Genomic DNA, 19620 nt, shown 5'->3' with positions numbered 1-19620 from the left:
AGGAATGCTCAGAGGGCTTGGGAGGCTCTGAAGAATGAACAGGCTCCAGAGATGTGTGTGCAAATCTGCCAGGGAGCCAGGTGAGTAAAACCTGCCCTGCCCTGCCCAGAGCAGCAGGGATGTCCAGGGATGGGGATCAGGATGTTCCAGAGCTGGTTCTGGGGTTCTCTGGGGGCTCCAACCCCAGCAGCACAGTGAGGAGCTGCCACTGAGCCAAGGGCAGGATCCCAGAGCCACAGAGTGAGGACCAGCCTCACATCTGGCACAGACAGAAGCAACAGCCCCTGCCAGGCTCCCTGAACCCTGACTGTCCATCCCATCTCATCCCATCCCATCCCACTGATTCCATCCCCACCCCATTGATCCCATCCCCACCCCATTGATCCCATCCCACCCCAGCTCCCTCTCCCCCAGCACCCACAAGTCTGAACTGTTCTGATGTTCTGTTCTGTTCTCAGGGCCCCAAAACACAGCACAGGCAGATGGCAGAACTGAAGGAAAGGAAGAAAGGAAATAAAAAAACCCCACAAATCCAGGCCCAGAGTCACCCTGCAGCACTCCTGCTCTGCACTGAGCATGGATTCAGGAGCAGCTGTTTGGAAAGGGGCTTTGCCTCAGCCCAAATGCTGCAACAGGAGAGAGGGAGGCTGAGGGCTGCCAGCACACCTCGTGCTTCAGCTCACACTTGGATGGCTTAGCAGGAGGGATCTGGGAGGATGAGTTTAGTTTAATGATTTCTTGCTGGTTCACCTGCTCCCCATCTGTCTTTGTAGTCCTTGCTCAGAGGGACAGATTGGAGCACTGCTGTCCTCTCCCTTTTCCAGAGTTCCTCGTGATTGGAACTTGTGAAGAGAGGAGCAGAGCAGTTCTCCAGTATTAAGTAGTCAGCTGAGATTAGTGCAATAATTCATCACAGCTAATAGCTGATAACAGACACAGGAAACTCACTCAGAGCCTTCCCAGAGCCACGAGTCACAGCTGCCACCTTACAGAAGAGCACCAGAAATTCCTGAACCACAGCAGCAAATTTATCATCAGAGGCTGAGAAACCCTTGCAAGAGCCCAGAGCCCTCAGAAAATCCCAGAAACCAGGCTGCAAACACAGGAATTCTGATGGAAATGAGAACAATGTCAGGTTCAGCTGGCAGGATGGAGGGGCCTGAGCTCCCCAGGGAGGGGCAGATTTGGGGTCTGGGTGATGAACTACAGAGAACACAAAGTTCATCAAAATCAGAGCTCCTTGCTCACAGACCCATCAGTGCAGGAGTGGCACCCACAGAGCTGCTCAGCTCACTGCTCCACTCACCAAATCCCACCCTGACTCTCAACCCAACATCCCATTCAAGCTTCTGAAAATCAGCAATGAGAGAACCAAGAGAAGGGAGCTGATTGTGGCTTCATCCTGCACCAGCCAGAGCTGAAATCAACCTTCTGAATTATTTTGCCAGCAGCAGGAGGGTTCTGGTTGTTTGGGCTCAGCAGACCCAGCACAAAGCTCTGAGATAAGATAATCAAACAGCCACGGTGGCTCAGCAGTGCTGGCATGGGGAAAGGACTTCAGGAAAGCCAGAACAGCACCAGAAATCAGCCAAGGTTTGTTTGGGTTCATCAGAGCTGAATCCCAATGGAAAATCGTGTCCTTCCCAGATAACTGCAGAGAAAAGTGAGGCTCAGATGGAAGCAGAGCCACAAACACCCCATTTCCACTGTAAGTGCTTCATTTGGATTTTATTTTTGTATTTTACCCTGCTGGCTAGCCCAGGCAGCAGGAGGGTTTCTGGATGGATGAAACACGATTATTTTATAATTATCCTTTGTTACCTCTCAAAGTACAAGGTTCTGCACTCACTCCCTGCCCAGGGAAATCGTGTTAACACAACTGGAGCAAGAGCCCTGCTTTGGGCACAGCTGCTTGGACATGGCTAACACAGCTCCAGGAATCAGCACAGACACTCAGAGCCAAGAAATCAGCACAGGGAGAGCATCCTGCTCCAAAAATCAGCACAGACACTCAGGGCCATGAAATCAGCACAGTGCGAGATCCATACTGCTCCAGAAATCAAAATCCTGAGATCCATCCTGCTCCAGAAACCGGCACAGACACTCAGAGCCATGAAATCAGCAATGAGAGCATCCTGCTCCAGAAATCAGCACAGTGTGAGATCCATCCTGCTCCAGAAATCAGCACAGTGTGAGATCCATCCTGCTCCAGAAACCAGCACAGACACTCAGAGCCAAGAAATCAGCACAGTGTGAGATCCATCCTGCTCCAGAAATCAACATCCTGAGATCCATCCTGCTCCAGAAATGAGCACAGTGAGAGCATCCTGCTCCAGAAATCAACACAGACACTCAGAACCATCCTGCTCCAGGACCAGCAGCAGCTCTGCCCCTGAGCCCCTCAGAAGGGAAGGGACCCTCTCCAGCAGGAACATTCCCTGGGTACCATCACCCTGTGCTGGTGCTGCAGCATTTCTCCATCTCTTGCACTGAATGTTTTTAATTTTGCCATATCTAAGAGAGGAAATCTCCCACCAGCTCCAGGCCAGGCGGGTGCTGGAGGCCAGATCAGAACTAAGGAGCTCCTGGCTCCCACTCAGTGCCAGCCTTTAGAACAATTAGCTCAAATAAACCCAGGGATGTTTTCTGCTTTCTGTCATCTGCCCGTCCTCCCTGCAACTCCTGAGCTGCAAAACTTCAGTTGGCTCTGCCAGAGGGGAGAGGTCTCACAAAACCAAAGCTGACACCGAGGGACAGGGGTGGGAGATGTCCCAAAATGTGTGATGGCCCTAAGGGCTGGGAGGGTTCAGCACAGGGCTCCCGTTCCTGGAAAGCTGCAGGGTCACCCTGCAGGGCAGGGAGCAGCCCCAGAGCACAAATCCCTCTGCAAACCCTGGAGATCTGTCCTGGCTCCCACCCAGGGTCACCCTGCAGGGCAGGGGAGCAGCCCCAGAGCACAAACCCCCTCTGCAAACCCTGGAGATCTGTCCTGGCTCCCACCCAGGGCACTGTGCAGCTCTGCTGCCAGCACGGGGACAGCCACAGGGGTAGGGCTGGCACCTCAGGGCAGGGCAGGGCAGGGCAGGCTCCTGTGCTGCTCACCTGCACTATGCTGCTGGGCTGCCAGGGGGAAACACTTCTCCTGCTGTACATTCTCATCTTTTCACCTTTTCCTGCTGCCCTTTTCACCTTCTCCTGCTGCCCATTCTCACCTTTTCCTGCTGCCCATTTCCACCTTTTCCTGCTGCCCTTTTTCCCATTTTCCTGCTGCCCATTCCCACTTCTCCTGCTGCCCATTCTTACCTCTTCCTGCTGTACATTTCCACCTTTTCCTGCTGCCCATTCCCTCCTTCTCCTGCTGCATTTTTTCACCTTTTCCTGCTGCCCATTCCCACCTTTTCTTGCTGCTCATTTCCACCTTCTCCTGCTGCCCTTTCTCACCTTTTCCTGCTGCACTTTTTTGCCTTTTCCTGCTGCTCATTCTCACTTTTTCCTGCTGCCCTTTTCACCTTCTCCTGTGCCCATTCCCACCTTCTCCCGCTCCCCATTCCCACCTTCTCCTACTGCACATTCCCACTTCTCCTGCTGCCCATTCCCACCTTTTCCTGCTGCCCATTCCCACCTTCTCCTGCTGCCCATTCCCACTTCTCCTACTGCCCATTTTCCCATTTTCCTGCTCCCCATTCCCACCTTCTCCTGCTGCCCATTTCCACTTTTCCTGCTGCCCATTCCCACCTTTTCCTGCTCCCCATTCCCACCTTTCCTGCTCCCCATTCCCACCTTCTCCTACTGCCCTTTTTCACCTTCTCCTGCTCCCCATTCCCACTTCTCCTGTGCCCATTTTCCCATTTCCAGGCACTAAGCAGCTGTGCCATTTCCCAGAGGTGCCAGCTGGCTCCCAGGCCCTGCCCTCAGGACCAGAACTCAGAGTGTCCTGCCTGACCCAGCAGAGCTGCAGTGCCCCAGCAGGACACCCCTGAGTGCCAGGCAGTGCCACAGGCAGGGGATGTTTATTATCCAGTCCTCCTGCTGTGCTCTGGGGCCATGGAGCACAAAGCCCTCCCATTCTGTGCAGCTCAGACACCACTGGCCACGACAGCTCCTCTGGAGCCCTTCCAAAATGTGCTGTCAGATGATGAACTCAACTGCCAGGGGACCCAGAGTAAAGACAGCAATCATGGCAGTGTGTGCTCCTCATGCCAAATCCACTCACAGCAGCCACTGAAAAGTATTTTTCTGGGCAATGTAAATGCAGTCTCTTGCTGCAGTTTAAAAATCAGATTGCTCCCAGCACCAAGATTTCCTCTTGCCAGCACCACTGAACATTCCCTGCTGCCTTCTCCTGCTGACAGCTCTGTGTCAGCTTTACATTCAGGTCAGCCTCTCATTCAGTACCAAGGTACATTTCCCTTCCTCCCTCTCAGCTGCCCCATCTAAAATCTGAATTGTTTTCGATACTGGAGAACATATTCAAAGCCATCAAGGTGATAAACAATCTGTACAATGGCAGGATCTCAGAGTAAACCAAACATGATGGATGAAGCTCATCTGGCAAAGCCTTGCATACAGAACCAAAGGGAAGAACACTCAGCACAAAAATCTTTCTCCCATTAAGGGGCAGATTTAATCATTGATTAAAAGTTAATCACGAGTCCATAAAAATTTTGGCTGGAAAGATGGGATTTAAATGCAGGTGACTGCTTGGTGGTAAATATTTGAAGGCCTGGATGTGCACAGCCCCCCTGTGTGGGAGCAGGGAGGTTCCAGATTCCCTGACAGCTCAGAGCCAGGCTCCATCCCCTGCCCAAAGCATTTCCAGGAGCTGCTGAGCATTTCCTGAATGTGCAGGACCTGCCAAGTGCAGCTCCTCCAGCACAGCACATCTGGGCATCCTAGAGAGTCATTTCCCCACTCATCACTCTGCAGAGCTGGCTCTGAGTGGCAGTTCAGAAACCAGTCTAGCATCACATTTAGCTGTTGTGGAAGGAGTGCTTTCAGTGCTGGATTTGGGCAGGGAAGAGCAAATGAGTGCAAATTGCAGAGCACTCCCAAATTCCAGAGTGCCCTCAGCTTGGAGAGCTCTGAGCACAGCTCACCAGGCTGCTCCTGCTCTCCACCACACAAATAACACATTTTTAGTCAATTAACTGTGTCCCCTACAGCTAAACCAGGCTCGGGGTCAGGTCTAAATTCTGTTTGCATCAATCCACCGGAGGCTACTGAAGCAAAAACCCCCTGCATGCACCACTTGTGGGATTTCCAGCAGCACCCCTTCCACAGGGTCAGGGAATAAATGCATGAGTGTGGAGCAAAGGAAAATTCCAGCAGGGCTGGAGCCAGCCAGCCAGTCTCAGTTTCAAACTGCAGAGCAATTCTCCCTTGCAGAGGGATTTCTCCCCCACAGAAAGAATTACAGTCTGATCACAGCACACCTGGCTGCTTTGAGAGGCAATCCCACTCCAGCACAGTAAATATTTTACTGAAGCTGCTTTCCTTACCCTCAGCACCCAGAGCAGGAGGGGTTTTACAGGACTGGCCTCAGAGCTGCTCACCCCAGCCTGCAGCAGGAAAAGGATTTTCTCCAAAGGCAGGAACACAAAGTTCACAGGGCAGGCAAAGGGAGAGGTCTGACAGCTTTACCCTGCTGCCTGTGGGGAGGAGAGGCTCAGAAAGGAGCAATGCTGGGATCCACAGCCCAGCTCAGCCTCAGAGCTGCTCTGAGCCCTGCTCTGGGCAAGCTGGTGTCAGAGCCCAGCCCAGGGCACCACCCACACCCACACAGCAGAGCAGACACAGCTGGGCCTCCTCTGCCAGGGCTGGGGCAGAAATTCAGGAGAACCTGCAGCATTTCCCCAGCTCTGCCTCTCTGAGGTCACAAACAGTCCAAACCACACAAGGGGAACCAACACCAGGGGCTTTCAGCAGAGCCTGAGCTCCTGATAACATTCCTGCTGATCACCTTTCAGTGATGATCCGGCAGGATATTGTGTTTGGAGACTGATGCTGATGTGCAGTGGTGCAGGGTAACTGTGGGCACTGCCTGTGTGCCCCCCTCCCCCAGGGGCTGAGTTTGGAGAGCAAATCCAACTTTAGAGCCAGGAGAGGACAGGGGACAGGCAGGGAGAGGTGGAGATGGGAGGAAAAGCCAGGATGAAGAGAGCTGCTCTGTAAAACAAACAGGTTTGGTTTCACTAATGCAGGAAATAAATTTGGGTGTCAGCCCCTGCCTGCATTTGAGACATTTCTCATTTGAGAGGGACAAAGGACACTGCCAGCTGCAGGCCTGAGGCATTCCCACACCTCAGGCACAGAAATGTGCCTTTTGCACCCAAAAAAGAAAAGAAAAACGAGTGAATCTCTTCCTGTGCTCACACCTTCTCCCATCCCACGACTGAGCTGGAAATATTCAATGAACTTTCTGCTCTGGCTGGTTCCAGTGGTTGTCTCTAAGCACTGGTTGGTACAAAACCACTTTAAAGCAATGCTCTGGCCTGCCTGCCCACCTGAGAGAGGCAGCCCAGGGCAGCAGGGGAGCAGCTCCATCCATCAGCAGCACAGCTGTCAGCCCAGCTCCTCCAAGCTCTTTATTAGTGGTTCTGTGCACAAGGCAGGAACCACACGCCCTGATTTCCTCAGATCTCAGTTTGCAGAGGCAGCAGTTACAGGGGAAATAATTTTGACTTTTCCCTGAGCCAATTTGATCTGGAAATTGTTGAGAGCAAATAAATATGGAATCCCACTGTGGCATTTCTGCAGTCACTCTCAGCTACAACCACTTCTCTTTTTTTGGGTTTTTTTTTTCTTCCTGAACAGCAGTGATTTGTATTTGGCACATGTAAAAACCCAGCTAATCCCCAAAGCCACGCCTGACTGATCAATTACACAACTAACACCTTTTCCCAGAGGTCATCTGAAGAGATGAATAATCCCTTCCCAAATTTCCCAACCTGTTATTTGCCTTTCTGCAGCTTGGCTGGAAAGGTCAGCGTGCCCCAGCCCTGGGGACACACAGCAGAGGATCCCAGACTGCTCTGCAGGTGCCCAACGACCTTTAGCAGCCAAGGCTGTGCAGGACAGGTTCTCCTTTTTTTATTTCTCAAGAAAAGAGCTGCTCAGTGCCCCTGGACTGGTTAAAGGTAGCTGCACACACACAGAGCCAACAGATCCAGCTGCAAAGGGCAGCAATAAAGGGAGAGGCCACAGGGCTTCCCTCTCCCAACTCTGCTTTTTAGGCTTCCCACTCCCATCTCTGCTTTTCAGGCAGGGAAAGCCCAGCAGGGCTCCCTGAGCTGCCAGGACATGGCACTGCCCCTTCTCCAGCTTGGATTCCTGGCTGGAATTCCTCCCTCTGAAGGGTCCTGTGGGAAACACACAGCTCCAGCTCTCCAGGCTGGGCATCACCTCTGGGCATCTTTGATCATGCACAAGTTTTTCCTCCTGGTTTTTATCTGGCAGGGGAAAAAAAATCCCAACAAATGCCAATCCATACAGCCCATGCTCAGCCCTCCTCCCTGCTGGAGGTGCTGACCTGTGAGAACAGCCTGAGGCAGGCAAAGGAAACAGCAAAACCTCCCCTGCAAGGCCAGTTTGGGACTGGTTTTAGCAAGTCACAGGTCTGACAGCTCTGGGGGAAGGAGAGAAAACCACCTGCAGCTCCTGCAAAGCCAGCACAGGCAGCACAGGCACCACCTGCCCTGCTGGCACCTCACACCATGTGAGCAGTGTTTGCTAATCCAAAGCTGTATCATCACTTCTTCCTTGCAATTCCTTTTTTTTTTTTTTTTTTTTTCTCTCCATCTGTTTCTTTTTTATGCAGCAGTTGTCTTCTAACCTTGCTGGTTTGTTTTCCTCTTGTCTTTTTGATTAACAAAAAGAGACACACCTTATCTGCTCCCCAGGCTGCACCACCCTCCCTTGTTCTGCATGTTCAGCCTCATATCTCAGCACCACATTTGTTTCTCTCTCTCTGAATAAATACAAGTGTAGGCACTTTTAAGAAATAAGGGCTTTGTTTGAAGAGTAATTAGCTGTCAGCATAAAACTAATATTTATGGATTCTCATCCTTGAAAACTCTAACTCTGCTACCCAGCACTGATTATGGCTGTTAGAAACAGATGGGGCTGAATCCATACAGCTTGAAATAAAGCTAGATTTAAAAAATAATTAACTGCAAATGAAGGGCTGAATGCCGCTCGCTCCCCCTAAATTTGATTTTTCAATTTGATTTGTTTGCAGGGGGTGGAAGCTGGGTTGCTGCTGGGTCTCTGGAACACCTTGGAGCTGGGAACCTGCAGAGATCCAGGCACAAACTGCAATGTTCCAAACCCTGGGCAGCAGGACAGGAGGGCTCAGCCTGCCTGGGGTCACTGAGCACCCCTGGGTGTGCTGAGTCTGCCTAGGAACTGCAATTTTATCAGTGTGCAGCCTTTGTTTGAGTCCTGACAAAGATACAGGAGGGCAGAGTTAAAAACTGTTTTTAGATGCAGGATGGAGAGGATGAAAGTCTCAGTGCTGTTATTTCCTGACTTGATTCTCTCTTCCAGCCAGGGCAGTGCTGTTGCTGCACCTCTGTGAGAGCACAGACCCAGGAAATTTCTCCTCTGCTTAATTAAATCTGGGCTTTTTACTTACTGGCACCTCTTCCAGAGCAGAACTCCCTCCAAGCTGGTCATCCATCACAGCAAAGGACGTGAGAGCCAAGCTGGGATCCCACACAGACCTGGCTAAGTGGGTCACAGGCTGCTCTGTGCTCCTGCAGGGGCTGACAGCCCTGACACCCCCCAGGCAGCTGCACTGTCACCTCCCAGCACGGGGACAATCCAGTGCCAGTGCCACAGGGATCCCACTGCTGCATCCTGTCCCTCCAGCCCCCTGCAGCAGCCAGGTTCTGCCATCCCCTGGGTTTTGTGCAGTCTGACCCCCCCAGGGATGGAGACTTGCACAACAAAGTCATCTCCCACTGAGTGAGGTTTTTCACCTTATAACTCTTTTTATCCCCCTGAATTCACATTTCACTAATTCCAGTCACAGCCCAGCAGCCAGCCCTGGGTGCTCAGTGACAGGGACACCCCAATTCCTGTCACCCCAACTCCTGTCACCCTCCCTGGGGAAAGGAGGGAGCAAGGGAGCTCTGTGAGAAATGGGGGTGAGGGGTGGGTGATCAGAGTGGGGACAATGAGGGGGGACATGGCTGTGACAGGGGGTGACAGCTGATTGAGGGGGACATGGCTGTGACAGGGGGTGACAGCTGATTGAGGGGGACATGGCTGTGACAGGGGTGACAGCTGATTGAGGGGGACATGGCTGTGACAGGGGGTGACAGCTGATTGAGGGGGACATGGCTGTGACAGAGGGTGACAGCTGATTGAGGGGGACATGGCTGTGACAGAGGGTGACAGCTGATTGAGGGGGACATGGCTGTGAGGGCAGTGATGGCTGATTGAGGGGGGACCCAAATGTGAGGGCTGAGATGGACATGGCCCCAAAATCTGAGGGGGTTCACGGCCATAAGAGGGGGCAAGGGTTGACTGTGGGGCTGCTGATGGCAGGTGAGGACTGAGGGGACACACAGCTGTGAGGGGATGTCTGATGGGGACATGGCTGTAAGAACTGAGGTGACACACATGTGAGGTGATCTGTGATGGACACATGGCTGTATGGACTGGCTGAGGTCACACACACCTGTGAGGTGACATCTGATGAGGACATGGCTGTATGGACTGAGGTCACACACAGCTGTGATGTCTGATGGGGACATGGCTGTAAGAATTGGCTGAGGTGACACACATGTGAGGTGATGTCTGATGGGGACACAGCTGTAAGGGCTGAGGTCACACACACCTGTGAGGTGACATCTGATGGACACATAGCTGTAAGAACTGAGGGGACACACACCTGTGATGTCTGATGGGGACATGGCTGTATGGACTGAGGTGACACACATCTGTGAAGGGATGTCTGACAGACACATGGCTGTATGGACTGGCTGAGGTCACACACACCTGAGGTGATGTCTGATGGGGACATGGCTGTATGGACTGGCTGAGGGGACACACACCTATGATGCTTGATGGGGACATGGCTGTATGGACAGGCTGAGGTGACACACAGCTGTGATGTCTGACGGGCACATGGCTGTATGGACTGGCTGAGGTGACACACACACTCTGATACCTGCTGGACACATGGCTGTATGGACTGGCTGAGGTCACACACACCTGTGAGGGGATGTCTGATGGACACATGGCTGTGAGGGCTGAGGTGACACACAGCTGTGACATCTGATGGACACATGGCTGTATGGACAGGCTGAGGTCACTCACACTTGAGGTGATATCTGATGGACACATGGCTGTATGGACTGTCTGAGGTCACACACACTCTGATACCTGATGGACACATGGCTGTATGGACAGGCTGAGGTCACTCACACCTGAGGTGATGTCTGATGGACACATGGCTGTAAGGACTGAGGTGACACACAGCTGTGACATCTGATGGACACATATCTGTATGGACTGTCTGAGGTCACTCACACCTGAGGTGATGTCTGACCGAGGGCAGGCCATGCTGAGAGATGAAGCCAGGCTGCCTGAGGGGGATGTGAGCCCCGAGCTGAGGCCAGCGCTGCCCCGGGGGATCCATGCAGGGAGGGAGGATCAGCATCCCCGAGCGGACACACGGCCGGGAGCGCTGCCCGCGCTCCTCACCCACCTCTTTGATCTTCATCCTGCGGGCGCGGGTCTCGGGGTCCTCTCCGCGCCTCCCGCCGCGCACCGGGTGCCGGAGGCTGCGGCGGAACCGCTCGTAGTCGAAGCGGAACGGAGCGCGCGTGTCCCGGGCCGGGGGCTCGCTGCCGGCGGGCTGGGCCCGGCTCTCCCCGCCCTGCGGCTGCTGCCGGGGCCCGGGCGCGGTGCGGTTCGGGCCGGCCATGCGGGCGGCCGTGCGGAGCTTCTCCCGCGGGCGGCGCGGGGCGGCGGGGCTGGCGTGCCGGGGCTCGGCGGCGGCGGGCGGGCTGCGGGGCAGCTCCGTGTCGCGGGTGGACGAGGAGGAGGCGGAGGACGAGGAGGCGGAGGATGAAGAGGAGGCGGAGGCGGTGGCCCGGCGGGGTAGGAAGAGGCGCTTGAAGCGGGATGAATCGGGCAGGAGGAACAGGGCCCCGAAGCACAGCGTGAGCAGGCCCGAGAGGAAGAGCAGGAACAGGAACTTCTGCGGCAGCCGCAGCCCCAGCGCCGCCGGCCAGCCCGGCATGCCCGGCAGCTTCCGCAGCAGCACCATGGGGCAGGGGATGGCGGCGGCCCCTGGAGGCTCAGCCCTGGGCACCGCCGGCCGCCCTCACCGGGGACCGCACGTGGGGAGCTCCGGGCCGGGCGGAGCGGCGCTTCAGCGTCCCCGCTGCCCGCATGAAGGCGGCGGCGGCGGCGGCGAGCGCATCCCGGCGGGGCTGGGCTGGGCTGGGCTGGCTGCGGGCGCTGCGGGCTCCCGGCCCTTCGGAGCTCCGGGGGTGGCTCAGGCGGTGATGCCGGGGCGGTGCGAGCCCGTGTGTCCCGGCGGCGGCGGGGTCATGCTGCGGCACCGGGAGACAAGAGCGCGGTCACTCAGCACCGCCGAGGATGCGGCCGGACAGAGCGGCCGGTCCCCACCCTCCGTGCCCACCCTCCGGTTCGCTCGGGCCGGGCTGGGCATCAGCTCCCCCCGGTCTGCGAGCAGCGCTCGGCTCTGCATCAGCTCCCCTCCAGCGCCGGGATGCCGGGCTGTGCTGGGACAAGGAGAGAACCAGGGAGGGACGAGGCGCTTTGGGACAGCCGGGAAGGGGGCTCGGTGCCCGGGGACACCCAGGAATCGGGGCTCGGTGCCCGGGGACAGCGCAGGCAGGCAGGGACGAGGCTGCTCCGCTCGCTGCCCTGCCCGGAGCTGCCTTCGCCCGGCCGGGACCGTGGGGCTGCAAACCCAGCCATGCGGAAAGCTCGGCTCGGGCTGAGCTTCTTGAGCCAAAAAAAAAAAAAAAAAATTAAAAAAAAAAATCTACGTTTTTTTGGTTTGCCTAATAGATCCCGGCAAATTTCTCCCAGATCTCTGCCTGTTATCCAGACCCTCCAAAGCGTCTCCTTGCTGAGGGGACGGAGCTGAACTCGCAGCGGGGCCCGGCTCAAACCCCCCAAAGGGCTGCTTGTCCTGCGGGCACGGCCAGCGCTGCCCCCGAGCGCCTCAGCCGCTACCCCAGCGCTCGGTACTCACCCCTCGGACACATCCGAGCCTCTCCCGAGCAAAATCTTCTCAGTCCTGCCCGCTCATCCCAAACCCCTCGCTGCTGCCAGCGCTCAGGGGTGCCCGCTCAATTAGGGAAGATGCTGCGCTCTCCAGGACACAGCGCCTGCCCCTGCCCACCCGAGCATCCAGCAGGGAAGCACCGAACTGCACCGAGCCCCTTGCGAGGCTGTGTTTTAGCCGCCCCCGTGCCGGGCGCGGGGACCGGCGGGGCGGCGCTGCCCGCTGCCCTCACGGAGCCCCGCCCGCGCCGCCGCTCACTGCGACAGCGCCCGGGCCCGCCCGCGCCGCGCCCCCTCCCGCCAACGGTCACTCCGCCGCCGCGCCAACCAATCAGCGCGCACCGCTCTGCCCGCCCTCGCTCGCTATTGGCTGGTTGTCCCACCCTGGGAGCGCCCATTGGCTGCTGCCCGTGCCAGGGAAGCGGCGGGCTCCGCCTCCTTGTTTACCACAGTTGCGCGGCTCGAGCTCGGGGAGGGATGGCCCCGCCCTTTTCCTCCAGCCGCCGCCTCCCATTGGCTGTGAGGAACGCCCGGTCCGCGCTGTGATTGGCGGAGGGGGGGCGCCGCTACTTTAAAAAGGGGCTGCGGGGGCACGTCGGCTCCAGAAGTCGTGAGGGCTCAGGCTGGCTTGGGCTGGGGCGCTGTCACCGCTGCCGGTGCTCCCGAACCGTGAGGGCTCGGCTGGGCAGGATGGCATGCATTGTCACCGCTCCCGGTGCTCCCGAACCATGAGGGCCGGGTTGGATCGGTTCAGAATCGCTGTCACCGCTCCCGGTGCTCCCGAACCCTGAGGGCCTGATTTTCCCTCAGATCCCCCACGAGGGGCCGCGCACCCTTAACCTTCAATTATCACCCGGTACATTTGAGTGAGCCTGTGAAATAACATTGTACCAGATGGTCAATCAGGGTTTCTGCTCATAAGTGTTACAAAAAATGCCCTGAAAACCCTGCAGAATTAGCAGTAAAAAGGAGGAAGCACCTGAAGGCCCCTCAGGAATAACTGGATGGGTGGAAGGGGGCAGGATAATCCCAGGAAAGGATAAACCACCAAAGAACGGCCCTGCCTAAACCTGGGAGAGCTAAAAGAGAACATTTTGTAGGAAAGGAGCTGAGGGGAAGGAAATAATCTGCTATTTGTGTGTCCCTCCTGCACAATAACCATGGACAAACACCTGGGCTGATTGCTGGGGCTGCTTGAGAACCACAGACACCCCTAATATTGACATTATTTCCTGAAAAATGCTTTTAGGAGTATAAAACAGGCAGCACAATGAGACTGTTGAGCTGTTCTTAACTCCAGGCTGATCTGGAACAGAGTTAAAAGGAATAAAATAGGTATTTATTGAGAAACCTCAAAAAGATATACTCTGGGAAATGCCAGGATTCAACCCACATCCAAATCAAAGCCAGGATGGATCCCAGTCGAGTTTTTACACTTTTATAACTTTTGGTTCACCAACATACTGGGATTAGTTGTCCAGTTACAGCTCAAGTTGTGAAGTCTCAGCCCCCTGGTTTTCCCCCTTCCCTTGGCCATTGTTTCTGCTTATTTATTTTTAACAATTGTCCTCGATTTCCTAGCTGGAAAAGGATTGTTTAGTCTAACTCCCCTTTGAAGAGAACTTACCCACACCCAACGTGAAATTCCAGAGTTCCCAGGCAGCAGAGAACGTGAAAAATAGAAAAGCTCAAACCCGAGTGAGGAAGAGGAGGGAGGGATGGGGCTGTGGAGCAGCTCACAAAGGAAAATTCTGCTCGTTCTCAGGGCCAGGACAGAGCCAAAGGCAGCTGCCACTTCCACTCCTCGGAGCAGGGATGGATTTTGGCAGGGACCAGCAGCAGCCAGGGCTCCCCACAGCGAGCAGAAATAATCCTTCCACCTTCTGAGATCCCCTCTCCCCTGGGGAAATCTCACACAGCAGCAAGCTGTGTTTTGTCTCATTAAAAAAAACAAAAAACAACCCCAAACCAACAGAAAAAAAAACCCAAAGCTCCCTGTTCCAGCTGATCTTCTCAGGGAAGGGCCAGGATGGGAAAGGTTGGGTGGTTCTGCTTCCTAAGAGGATTTGGGGGCATCAAGGAGGATAAAAAATAAAAATGGACAGCAGAGAGCAAAGCAGAGGGATGACAAACCAGATATTCCTGAGCAATTCCCAGCTCCTCGTTCCAGGCAGCACAGAGGAAAAGTTGGAGGCTTATCTTTTAATTAGGTTAAATTAGGAAATCTTTCTGTTTTGCTCTTTGTTTAGCATAACATTGTCTTGGAGGTAAAAGCTTGGAAATAGAAGGGTTTCCAGATTAGGTTAAATTAAGATGTTATGCTTCTTAAAGAAGACAAAGCATTGTCTTCAAGGTAAATGTTTAATTACATTTTAAGGACAATTTTGTCTGTGCAATAATAAGAGCCCAGCTCTGCCCGTGCCTGCAGTTCCAGACTGAAGCCAAATAAATTGAGAAATTGCTGTTGGAGGAGTTGGGAGGCAGAGTGCAATTACTGGGGAAATGGGGGTCCTGCTGCATTATGATTCTTGTTTTTTTAGCAGCTCTGGAAGAAATAATTTAAAGAAAATTACCTTTCTTTTATGAGCATGAGAAAAATAGAATTTAATATCTGCTTTTCTGTGAGGAAGCAAAGTAGAGAGTGAGGGATAACACTCAGGGCAAAGGAGTTTGGCCCAGTCTTTTACAGAGCTTGGTGTTTATTCCTGCCTGAGAGCAGAAAATGCTCCTGGATCTCTGTGGGATGGACCCAGGGCTGGAGCTGGGGAGGCTCAGAGGGTCAGGGTGACACTGCTGTGACAGCTGAGCTGGGCTGGCAGTGCTGGGAATGGCCTGAGTGCTCCTACCTGAAATCCTGAATTCCTCCTGAAATCCTGAATCCCTCAATTCTTCCTGAATCATTCCTGAATTCTTCCTGAATCCCTGAATTGCTGAATCCCTGAATTCTTCCTGAATCTCTGAATTCCTGAATCCCTGAAATCCTGAATTCCTGAGTTCTTCCTGAAATCCTGAATTCTTCCTAAAATCCTGAATCCCTGAATTCTTCCTAAAATCCTGAATCCCTGAATTCTTCCTGAATCATTCCTGAATTCTTCCTGAATCCCTGAATTCTTCCTGAATTATTCCTGAAATCCTGAATCCCTGAATTCTTCCTGAATTCTTTCTGAATCTCTGAATTCTTCCTGAATCATTCCTGAACCCCTGAATTCTTCCTGAATTATTCCTGAATCTCTGAATTCCTGAGTTCTTCCTGAATTATTCCTGAATTCTTCCTGAATAATTCCTGCATTATTCCTGAATTCTTCCTGAATAATTCCTGCATTATTCCTGAATTATTCCTGAATCCCTGCTCCAGGAGCTCTCCCCACACTCCTCAGCCAGGCCAGCAGGGAACACAAACAGGAGAGCACAGAGGAGCAGGTGACCCAGATTCTGACAGACCTTCCCCAATTTAATCCTGATCCACAGCACAGCTGCTGCTGGATCAGTGTTTACCCAGCATGAAAAAGCCAAGGCCAGGCTCTCAGAGCCCCTGCAAACAACTCCTGCCTCCCAGCCCTGCCCCTTCTCACTCACAATCACATTCTGCCAACCCTAAACTCTGGTGGATCCATCAAAGCCTCAAACATAAACGTGAACAATCAAACCTGGCCCCATTTAAGAAGCCAATCCCCAGCAAACCTCATCCCATGGGTGACAAATCCTCTGCAGAGCCCCCAGCCTGGCTTTGGGGTTTATCTGGTTCCTCTCAGGGTGGGAAGGTGCTTTGGGGAAGCTGTGAAGAGCTGGGAGGGAGGGACAGCCCCAGCTCTGAGCCTGGCTCTGCAGCTCAGGCTGGGACTTCCTGGGTGATCAGGAAATATCCCTGAGATATCCATTAAATATCCCTGAAATATCCATGAAATGTCCCTGAGATGTCCCTGAGATGTCCCTGAGATATTCCTGAGATGTCCCTGAGATATCCATGAGATATTCCTGAGGTATCCCTGAAATATCCCTGAGATATCCCTGAGATATCCTTGAGATATCCCTGAGATGTCCCTGAGAAATTCCTGAGATATTCCTGAGATAGGCCTGAGATATCCCTGAAATATCCATGAAATGTCCCTGAGATGTCCCTGAGATATTCCTGACATATCCCTGAGATATCCATGATATATCCCTGACATATCCCTGAGATATCCCTGCCCCCAGCTGGACAGTAAAGCTGCTCCAGAGCCCCTGGGCTCTTCCTCTGCCTCCTGCACCAGCCAGGAAATGCCAGGTTCTGTCCCAGCCTCTTCACTGCAGGGATTTACAGGGGCTGGGTTTTCAAACCTGAGCTGGATTTTTTTTATGCATCATTCTCATCCCTCCTCACCACCCACCTGCTGTGCTGTGTTTTTAACTCCCACGTGGAGCTGAGCTGATCTGGCACCCCCAAAATCCCATCCCCAAACTGCAGCCCCTCCTTTCCTCCCTTACAAAGCAGCCCAAAGAGCTCTGACACTTTGCTCAGTTTTTATGACACTTTTCCCAGTTTTTAACATTTCCTTTGGGCTGGCTGAGCCACTTCTGTGCACGAGGTGAACACTTGAAGTGAGCAGAAACATTTCAGGGGTTTGACTGCAGGTTCTTCCCCTGCTGGGCTGGCCTGGGGTCTTCCACAGGGACACCAAACACAAATCCCTCAATTTTGATAAAATCAGGCTGGAAATGCAGCTCCCACCCAGGGGACTCTGATTGAAGCTCTGTTCTCACCCTGAGCTGTCCAGGGGACAAAGCTGCAAGCACAACTCACTGTCATCATTCCCTGCAGTGACACAGGAGCTGGGAGAAGCCTCAGCTGCTTTTTATATCCAACCCATCCTGGCTGAGCCATCTCCACCTGCCATCGGTCCACATGACGCATCTGATTCCTAGAATTGAGATTGCAATGAAAAAGGAGAAATAAAAAAAGCTTTTCTGCTTCTCCCAGAGGGATTTTTCTCACGTTTGACAGCTCAGGGTTTGGCCATGATCAAAGTCAGGGAATTTTTTAAAGCTGTAACTTTAAAGTCACCATGATGGAGGTGAAATTCCTGGGTGTTCTCTGATCATCACCTTTGAAATGACCAAACCCTTTTGTCCTGTCAAGTAGGAATTTGAAAAGAATAGAATAGAAAAGAATAAAATAGAAAAAGAATAAAATAGAAAGAATAAAATAGAAAAAAGAATAAAATAGAAATAAATAGACCCTGCTGAGAATCACAAAAAAAAAATAAAATAAAAAGAACATTCCTGATGGTGCAGGAGAGAATTTCCAGCAGCTGAACTGGACAGAAATTCTCCAGTCTCACACAGAATAACTCAGAGGAGAAAGTCTCATTCAAGATTCTCCTCTCTGGGCAGCAAACTGAGCTGCACTTCCTCACTTCAGATCTCTCTGCAGGCTCTGCACTGAAGGAGTGTGTTCACTGCTGTGTGTTCACTGCTGTGTGTTCACTTGTTTATTTGTAAAAAAAGGTTAAAAAAAAACCCCTCTATTAAAATCCTGCACCTCTGGGAGTGCCTTTGAAAGGTGTGATGTGACTCCAGGAGAGAAGTGATCAGCCTGCAATAATTTAGATGTTGCTGTTGCTATGGCTACTTTCTTTAAGTGAAGCATACCATTATAATTTAAATTTCCAGTAACTCACAGAAAAAAAAAAAAAAAAAGACAGCACATTAAAAGTAATAAAAAATGCCAGAGACGCCAATGTTTTATTCCTGGCTGTCACTTGGACTTGTGACAGCGCTGCAGGAGAGATCCAACTGTCATGGGGGGGGCAGAGTTGGGATTTTATACATTTAATGGCTTTGATTACACCTGGGGGTTGTGGCAGAGGGCTGGGGACACTGGGGGTGACACTGGGGGCTGGGATGTCACTTTGGGAATGGGGATGTGACACTGGGATGTCCCTCTGGCCCCTCTGTGCTGCTGTGGCTGCTCTGGGGCAGGGACAGGCACTGAAGCCTCCCCTGTCCCCCCTGGAGAAGTGAGGGGCAGGGGGAGCAGAGCCAGCAGCCCCCAGCCCCACATTTCCCCTCTGAGCCTCCCTGAGCAGCTCCAGCCCCACAGGGCAGATCCTGAACTCCTCTGAGCATCCCTGGGTCCCTCCAGCCCCACAGGGTAGATCCTGCTCCCTCTGAGCATCCCTGGGCAGCTCCAGCCCCACAGGACAGATCCTGAACCCCTGGGGCAGCTCCAGCCCCACAGGGCAGGTCCTGAACCCTCTGAGCATCCCTGGGGCAGCTCCAGCCCCACAGGGCAGGGCCTGAACCCTCTGAGCATCCCTGGGCCCCTCCAGCCCCACAGGGCAGGTCCTGAACTCCTGGGTCCCTCCAGCCCCACAGGGCAGGTCCTGCTCCCTCTGAGCATCCCCAGGGTCAGTGTCCAGCTGCAGCTCCCCTGGATTCCCCTCTCTGGCTGTTCCTGATCCCATCCAACCACCCAGACACACAAAAGCTGCCCCACATTAAAGGAACCACAGGGGAAAGTAAAACCACCCAGCACAGAGGCTCCAAAAAAACAATGGCAGAGTTTTTATTCCCCTCAGTACAGGATGTCCTTTACAGCATCAGGTTTTCTTTACAAACAAACCCACTCCAGCCACACATGGATAGTGTTGTGAATCCCAGGATCTGCTGCTGGAGGCTCTAGGGAGGGGGAGGTCAATGCCCAGAGAAACCCCCAGGGCAGATCTGAGCTCAGGGCCCTGTGCCTGCCCTGCTGCTCTGGGCACAGCAATTCCCAAAGCTCAAACTGCTTCAAACCCCTCTGCAGGATGCACAGAGCTCAGGTTTGAGCAGACCTGATGAGTCAGCTCCACAAATCCTCCACACCTTCTCACACTCACACTTGGGGGGAGAAAAATATCTCAAAGCTAAGTCAGAGTCACTCAGCTGCTTCCTAATGAATTCCTACAGCTGACAGAAAAGGTTTTTCCCTTCCTGCCAGCAGTTTTAAGGGAGTTCTAAAGAGCTACCTGGGGAATGAATTAGTGCTTCCAACCCAAGTTACAAATCTATAAAACAGATTAGTGCACGTCACATAAGGCCACAAACACTGAGGTGTCAGAGATCCACTCGGGATCGTTCAACTTCAGCTTTTAATTAGCAAAAGCTTTTACCCCTCCTCTGCTGATTCCCAGCTCAGGGGGAGATGGAGATTCCTGAGCCCCCCAGGAGCTGCCAGGGACAGGGGGGGACAGGGATGGGCACAGCCAGGAGCTGCCAGGGACAGGGGGGGACAGGGATGGGCACAGCCAGGAGCTGCCAGGGACAAGGGGGACAGGGATGGGCACAGCCAGGAGCTGCTCCTGCCTGATCCAATCCCCCAGGCAGGGATGG

At 53.5% G+C, this 19620-nt stretch overlaps 1 protein-coding gene across 1 annotated transcript in view; it reads right to left on the bottom strand.

The window, feature by feature from the left end:
• MAN1C1 (mannosidase alpha class 1C member 1) overlaps positions 1-11374 on the bottom strand; it is a 54959-nt gene extending 43585 nt beyond the window's left edge. The window contains exon 1 of the mRNA XM_033080589.2: positions 10715-11374. Within this exon, the coding sequence (XP_032936480.1) occupies positions 10715-11278 (564 nt within the window). The 5' untranslated portion in view covers positions 11279-11374. The remainder of the gene's footprint in view (positions 1-10714) is intronic.
• Between the last annotated feature and the right edge of the window lie 8246 nt (positions 11375-19620).

The sequence above is a fragment of the Catharus ustulatus genome, chromosome 26, assembly GCF_009819885.2.
Source record: "Catharus ustulatus isolate bCatUst1 chromosome 26, bCatUst1.pri.v2, whole genome shotgun sequence".
NCBI lineage: Eukaryota > Metazoa > Chordata > Aves > Passeriformes > Turdidae > Catharus > Catharus ustulatus.
Note: the sequence above shows the minus strand (reverse complement) of the source record. Positions and strands in the feature narration are given on the sequence as shown.